Genomic DNA, 8,170 nt, shown 5'->3' on the forward strand with positions numbered 1-8,170 from the left:
CTAGCATCCAAAGATCACTATAGTCTACTATGTTTCAGAAACTACTGAAAAGAGATATTCAGTCACCAGGGAGCTCCTGCAGCTTAGACTCCAGTTTAGCATTCAATTTAGACTCCAGGGTCAGGCTGTCTGCCTAGACCATATATTTATGGGGCAAGATACTGGCCTGAGTCAGGACGGCAGGTCTATACAGTGAGAAGGATGCTAGGAAAAGCATTGTGTCACAATTCAGCAATAAGGATAAAGAGCAGACCAGGCCCTTGCACTGGATCATGCCTGGATGGAAAGACAATATAGCAGAATTCAGAGTCACACTGACTGGTTCCTGGTTCCAAGGCCAGCTGAGCCTTCTCCTTGATGCATGACCTTACATGAGGTATCTAATCTCAGTTATTTCCTTTGTAAAGTGAGAATATTAATAGCTACTTCAGATGGTTGTTGTAAGTATTAAGTATATGTTATATATCTAGCATGTGTTAGAACAGTGCCTGGAGTATTGTAACACTTATTTTTTACTTGTTGACTATCATAGGTTAGTGAAGAGAGCTGGGACGCAGGACAAAAGAGCTATAAGCCCTAGTCATCGGGATAAAAGGCCTGCAAGGGAAAGAGAGCTAGGGAGCTTCTGGAGCACAGCAGGAGCTCTGCAGGTAAGGAGGGTGAGTTCCCAGTGGGACCCAGTTAGTGGTGCAGTTAGTGTATTTGAGTTCTTCAGAGAAACAGGCCCAATAGGATATATACCTATATATCTACATCTATATCTACATATCTATATCTATATCTATATCTATATCTATATCTATATCATCTATATCTATATCTATGCCTATACCTAAACCTATATCTACAAGTGTATCTATCTATCTATCTATCTATCTATCTATCTATCTATCTATCTAGCTGTCTATCATCTATCTATATTTATAGAAACTGTATAGTCTTGATCTGAGACCGAGCACCCAAGAACCATGAGCACTGAAGTCTGAGGACAGGAGAAGATGGATGGATGTCTCAGCTCAAGTTGAGAGAATCGATTCACCCTTCCTCTGCTTTTTTGTTCTATTTACACACTTAGCAGAATGGATGATGCCCATTCACATTAGAGAGGGCCATCTGCTTTATTCAGTTCACCAATTTAAATGCTAATCTTTTCTAGAAACACCTTTAGACTCTCATAGAAGCACCCAGAAATGTTTTACCAGCGATCTGGTCATCCTTTAGCTCAGCCAAGTTGACACAAAATTAACCATCACAAGTCTTTATCTCAAGTCTTCACTAACATGTATGAATCAAGGCTCTCTCACAGAGATCTTTTCTGCTCCCTATCTGAAATCCCCATTTGCCCTGCCTTCTACATCTTACAGTTTCTATTTCCTATCTCTGCTTTACTTTTTGGTCTTCTTGGCACCTATCACTAATACCAAATAGTTTCACTAAAATACTACTGTATGTATTTTACCAATCTGACGTGTTGATTCTCTGGATGAAGCTCCACAAAGACAGGATTTTTCATCTTTTTTGTTTACAATTCTGTCACTGTTACCCTCAGCATGCATAATAGACATACTGAGCACATAGTAGGTGCTCGGTATGTATTAGTTGAATGAATGACTAAATAAATTAGTGAATAGAGACAGGACTGAGTCTTCATACAGAGGCAAATGATGGGATGGTAAGGGGAAGGGGAAGGTAAGATAAATTCACTTCTCTATTGGAGGGGGGTTAGAAATAGAGAACAAAAAGACAATAGAAAAAATTAATGCAAAAAAGAGCTGGTTCTTTGAAAAGATTAATAAAATTGATAAACCCTTGGCTAGACTCCCTAAGATAAAAAGAGCAAAGCCACAAATAAATAAAATCAGAAATGAAAGAGGGGAAGTTATCATGGATGCCACAGAAATACAAAGGCTCATCCGAGAATACTATGAAGGACTATATGTCACCAAATTCAATAACCTAGAAGAAATGGACAAGTTCTTAGAAACATATAGCCTTCTAAGGCTGAACCATGAAGAACTGAAAAATATAAATAGACTGATCACCAGTAAGGAAATTGAATCAGTCATCTGAAACCTTCCCAAAAGCAAAACTCCAGGATTAGACGGCTTCACTACTGAATTCTACCAAACATTTAAAGATCTAATACCTGTCCTACTCAATCCCTTCCAAAAAACTTAAGAAAAGACAATACTCCCTAACTAATTTTATGAGGCCAACATTATCCTGATATCAAAACCTAGTAAGGATAACAAAAAAAATAAAATAAAAAATTACAGACGAATATCTCTGGTGAATACAGATGCAAAAATCCTAAACAAAATTCTAGAAAAGTTAATGCAACAATGAATTAAAAAGATTATACATCATGACCAAGTGGGCTTCATCCCAGGGGCACAAGGATGGTTCAACATACACAAATCTCTCAATGTGATATACCACATAAACAATATAAAGGACAAAAATCATATGATCATATAAATAGATGGAGAAAAGCATTTCACAAGATACAACATCTATTTATGATTAAAACACTTAAGAAAATGGGTATAGAAGAAAAATACCTTAACATAATAAACACTCAGCTAATCTCATAATTAATGGTGAAAAATTGAAGCGCTTTGCTCTACGTTCAGGAACATGACAGGGCTGTCCTCTATCACCTCTGCTTTTCAGAATAGTATTGGAAGTCCTAGCCAGAGCAATCAGGCAAGAGAAAGAAATAAAAGGCATCCAAATTGGAAATCAAGAAGTAAAATCGTCACTCTTTGCAGATGACATGATGCTATATATAGAAAACCCTAAATAATCCACCAAAAAGCTATAAGAAACAATGAATAGATACAGTCAAGTTGCTGGCTACAAAATAAACATACAAAAGTCCATTGTATTCCTATATACTAACAATGAAATCTTAGACAAAGAAATAATACTAAAAAAAACAAAACAAAACAAAAATTCATTTTGCAATTACAACAAAAATATAAAATACCTAAGAATAAACTTAACCAGAATGTGAAAGATCTATATACTGAAAACTACAAGACAATTTTAAAAGAAATTGCGGAACACATAAAGAAATGGAAAGACATTCCATGTTCATGGATTGGAAAAAATCACCATAGTTTAAATGGTCTTATTACCCAAAGCAATATACAGATTTAATGAAATCCCCATCAAAATCTCAATGGCATTTTTTAAAGAAATAGAACAATCATCATTTGTATGGAACCACAAAAGACCCCAAATAGCGAAAGCATCCTAAGAAAAAAGAACAATACAGGAGGTATCACACTCCCTGATTTCAGCTTGTACTACAGGGCAACAATAATAAAAACAGCATGGTATTGGCAGAAAACCAGACACAGAGACCAATGGAATAGAATTGAGAACCCAGAAATAAACCCACAAAAATGTGGACAGATAATTTTTGACAAAGAAGGCAAAAATATACAATGGAGAAAAGACAGCCTCTTCAATAAATGGGAGAATTCCAAAGCCACATGCAAAAGAATGAAACTGGACTATTATCTGTCACCATGTACCAAAGTTAATTCAAAATGGATCAAAGACCTAAACATAAGACTTGAAACAATAAACTGCATAGAAGAAAACATAGGTACTAAACTTACGGACCTCGGGTTCAAAGAGCGTTTTATGAATTTGACTCCAAAGTCAAGGGAAGTAAAAGCTAAAATAAATGAATGGGACTATATCAAACTTAAAAGCTTCTGCACAGCAAAAGAAACCATCGACAAATAAAGAGGCAACCAAATGAATGGGAGAAAATTTTTGCAAACAACGCCTTTGATTAGGGGTTAATATCCAAAATATATAAGGAACTCATATAACTCAACAACAAAAACACAAACAATCCAATTTAAAAATGGGCAGAGGACCTGAAGAGACATTTCTCCAAAGAAGACATACAGATGGCCAACAGACATATCAAAAAATGCTCAACATCACTAATCATCAAAGAAATGCAAATAAAAACCACAATGAGATACCAACTCACACCAATTAAAATGGCTATCATTAGCAAGACAAATAATAAGTGTTGGAGAGGCTATGGTGGGAATGCCTCATACACTGTCGGTGGGAATGCAGATTGCTGCAACTACTATGGAAGGCAGTGTGGAGGTTCCTCAAAAAATTAAGAATAGAATTACCATACGACCCAGCAACCACTCTCCTTGGTATCTATTCCCAAAATCTGAAAACATTTAGATATATGTGCTCTAATGTTCATTGCAGCTTTATTTACTGTGGCCAAGACACAGAAACAACCAAAGTGCCCTTTGAACAATGAATAGATAAAGAAGATGTGGTATATATACACAATGGAATACTCTTCGGCCATAAGAAAAGATGAAATAGTACCATTTGCAACAACATGGATGGATCTTGAGATTATAATGCTAAGCGAAATAAGTCAGACAGAAAAAATAGAGAACCATATGATTTCACTGATATCTGGTATATAAAACTGAAAACAGCAAAAGAACAAGACAAACAAATGAAGGAACAAAAACTCATAGACATAGACAATAGTTTAGTAGTTACCAGAGGTTAAGGGAGTTGGGAGGTTCTAGAAGAGGGTAAATGGGGTCAAATATTTGGTGATAAAAGGAGAACTGACATTGAGTGGTGAATACCTAAAGTGAGATATAGATGATATAATACAGAAGTGTACACCTGAAATCTATGTAACTTTACTAACAATTGTCACCCCAATTTGTCACACTTTATTTAAAAGAAAAAAAAAAAGGGGGGGTATATGTTAATTGAAAAGATAAACTTTTTGCCTACCCTACAGGCACCATATTTCTTTCAGCTCACCCAGAGTTAAACTAGCTGGTCCTCATAGCCATAAGACAAGATTTTGAGTATTAACTACTCAATTGCAGTTGTGATGTCTGTAGAAAATCGAACCTAAAATGTCAAGCTTTCAAGTCAAAACTTGAAAAATGTTTGTGGACATCACAAGGACTTATATTCTAAATGGAAAATGCTATAAAAGAAATGAAGTCTGCCTACTCATATAAATTCCTAGTCATATAAATTCCACCAATATCTTGTTTAGAAAACGTTCACTTTCCCTCCTAGACACTCAACCTAATGAGGGTAAGAGCGATATCTACTCCATGATAACATCGGTACCTAGCATAATTCAATGACTATCATGTGTGAAGTGACCACAATAATTTTTTAAATCAATATTTATTTATTTATTTATTTATTTATTTATTTATTTATTTATTTATTTATTTATTTATTTATTTATTTTAAGGAGGGTGCAACTCACAGTGGCCCATGAAGGGATCGAACCGACAACCTTGGTGTTATTAGCACCACGCTCTAACCAACTGAGCTAACCGGTCACTCCAACACAATAATTTGATTAGTATATAAATTTTAATGAGTAGGTGGTACATTAAAAGGATAAAATGTTTTCTCCTTGTAGGTTGTTAAGGTAAAAGTGCTAGATTAACAACCTAAAAGAAGACTTTGGTCTAGCTGAACAAATTGTTAGAAGTTAACTAAGTTCCTTAATCTCTTCAAAACCTATAAATATGTATGTGGTTTAAATGAACCATAAAATTATAGTTTGCAATTTAGAATAGAAAACATCATTTATTTTCATCCCTTAAGTGAGTCAGAAGTTAAGTGACCTGAAGCATTCAAAATTATTATTTTGTTACATAAATGGTATTTTAAAGAATTCATTAAATAGTTTATTTATCCATAAAGTAATACTACTTTCTGTTTTACCTATAGAGTGCAAATAAAATGATGTAAAGTTTGTAAGCTGGGAAATGCTATTAAAAAATAGTCTACTATATTGTAGTTAAGCTTATTTCTCCAATGATAAGTACAATTGCAGGAGCTTTGGTTTAATATCTTTTGAAGTTTTTTGTTTTGTTGTAGAAGTGTGACTTTACAGTTTTCAGGTTATCACTGAAATTTTCTTTCTTTTTGTAGCATTCATATGAAATTTTTATAAACTCTCTGTGTAGCTCATGTTTTATTTTCCCCTGGGTTGTTATAGTTAAATACTTTAGGTCAAGCATTTTATAGGATACACTTATTCCAAGTAAATAACTCAGTACGAAGCTCATTTTTGCATATTTCTTTATTGCTTGCCTAGCTACTGTGACAAATGCCCTTTCAAAAGATTAACAACATTGCATGTTTAAAATCTTAGGCGAGGTGATAGAAAATTAGTTTGAACTACAGATTTTGAATATTTAATAAAGCATTAGTGAGGAAACCAGCCAACCAACCAAATAAAAAGCAGCCAATTTATTATTTTGACAGATCCCAAACCAAAAAACTCATTTTAAATAGCTACAAACTTTTCATTTGAGCCATTATGGTTAAAGTCCGCCAATAATTCCATTATAAACCTTATTTCCAGAGAGATTCTACTTGTCAATAAAATTAATTCCAGTTTGTGTTTTTTTAATGTTGCTATAATATACCATATTTTTTTTTATTCCTAAAACTATATAACTCTAAAGAATACTGCTAGCATCCCCATCTTTCCCTCCTCCTAGCAGTGTGGTAGACAAGTGAACAGAGATGTTGTTAAATGTTTCCTTTCTTTGGATCTCTACACAATATTTAACAATCGATGGTATTGTTAGCTACAACTGAGCATATGTAAGCATTTGGCGTGCTTTCTTAAAGATAGTAAAAAGCGGCGGCAGGCGCCATGTCCGGCCGCGAAGGTGGCAAGAAGAAGCCCCTGAAGCAGCCCAAGAAGCAGGCCAAGGAGATGGACGAGGATGAGAAGGAATTCAAGCAGAAGCAAAAAGAGGAGCAGAAGAAACTCGAGGAGTTAAAAGCGAAGGCAGCGGGGAAGGGCCCGCTGGCCACGGGTGGAATTAAGAAATCTGGCAAAAAGTGAGCTGTTCTTCTGCCTGGGGCAATGGTGATCCTTAATTCCATTCCAGTTTTAACATTTGGATTCCCTGCCATAAGACCTGTTGCCACCTATAGCTAGAATGAAGTGTTGTTTTGGAGTCTGTTGTACATTTAAGAATAAACTTTTGTAAAAATAATAATAACAAAAAAAAGATAGTAAAAAGCTGAAATAATTGCTTTTCTGAGTAAATTATATTATATATATATAAATTATATATATAATTATATATATATATATATATATATATATATATATATATATATATATATATATAATTCACAATAAGGGCACAATTTGAGTAACTGGGAGATACTGTTTTAAGTTTAGATATTTCTGATCCGTACATAATTGTGTGTGTGTGTGTGTGTGTGTGTGTGTGTATTATGGCAAGTGTAATGCTAGCTACACACACACACACATCCCCACATAATAGTAGTTTTTTTAATGCTTATGGAACAGTCTTAATTGGGCGACAGTCAATGGGGAGGCTATCTTTCATGTAATTATTTAGGGACCCAGTTTGGAAGAAACTTTTATGTTTAATACATGGCTTCCAAGATTGTCTTAGTTGCCTTAATTCCTGGTGTCTGGAAGTGGAAAATGACGTGGAAAAGTGCATGTGAGTTTTATGTGCCAGGCCGAGAAGTGGAACAAGGGAGGGTAATGTAGTCTAGCTTCTTGCATAGAAAGAAATGAAGAAACATGAAAACACAGATTTTGGAAAATAGTTATTAACCTGTGCCATAGCCTGAATGATTGATTGACAGCATTGAGGAAAAGTAACATAGCTTCATTTAAATGTTTAATATAAAACAAGGGAAGCCATGTTTCCTATCTATTTTCTGTAAATCATTATCTATCTTGGGCAAATGGATGCATAGTCCAAATTTAGGTCAGATTGGATTAGAGAAGAGGTTTACTTACATATCTTATTTATTTATTTGAAAATATATTCAAAATTAGCCTTTTCCCCCTAGGAATACTGATTTAAAAATTAAAATTACCTTGCTTGAATGCATATCTTTCAGAAAATAGTTTAGAACGCATTTTACCTGGACTTCCAATACTAATTCCTCTCTAATTAATCTGAGCTATATGACAATAATTGGTCACCAGTATCTTTAGCAAACACATTAAGGACACACATGACGTTAGGAGACTTGGGAGCTGTTCGGTTCAGTTTGCTCCCCAAACCTGGGTGTCATCATAATCTATTAATCTCTCTTTAGCCAAATGGATGTG

At 34.6% G+C, this 8,170-nt stretch overlaps 1 protein-coding gene across 1 annotated transcript; it reads left to right on the forward strand.

Moving 5' to 3' along the window:
• Positions 1–6,704: 6,704 nt before the first annotated feature.
• On the forward strand, positions 6,705–7,067 carry LOC308496689 (translation machinery-associated protein 7-like). Its single transcript, XM_081046275.1, has one exon. The coding sequence runs from the start codon at positions 6,716–6,718 to the stop codon at positions 6,908–6,910; it is 195 nt and encodes a 64-aa protein (XP_080902401.1). The 5' UTR covers positions 6,705–6,715; the 3' UTR covers positions 6,911–7,067.
• The last annotated feature ends 1,103 nt before the right edge of the window (positions 7,068–8,170 follow it).

This window comes from Rhinolophus hipposideros (genome assembly GCF_964194185.1).
Source record: "Rhinolophus hipposideros genome assembly, chromosome: 4".
NCBI classification, from domain to species: Eukaryota; Metazoa; Chordata; class Mammalia; order Chiroptera; family Rhinolophidae; genus Rhinolophus; species Rhinolophus hipposideros.

Coding starts and splice junctions, on each gene's coding strand:
- LOC308496689 (XM_081046275.1), top strand. CDS start 6,716: ATGTCCGGCCGCGAAGGTGGCAAGAAGAAGCCCCTGAAGCAGCCCAAG.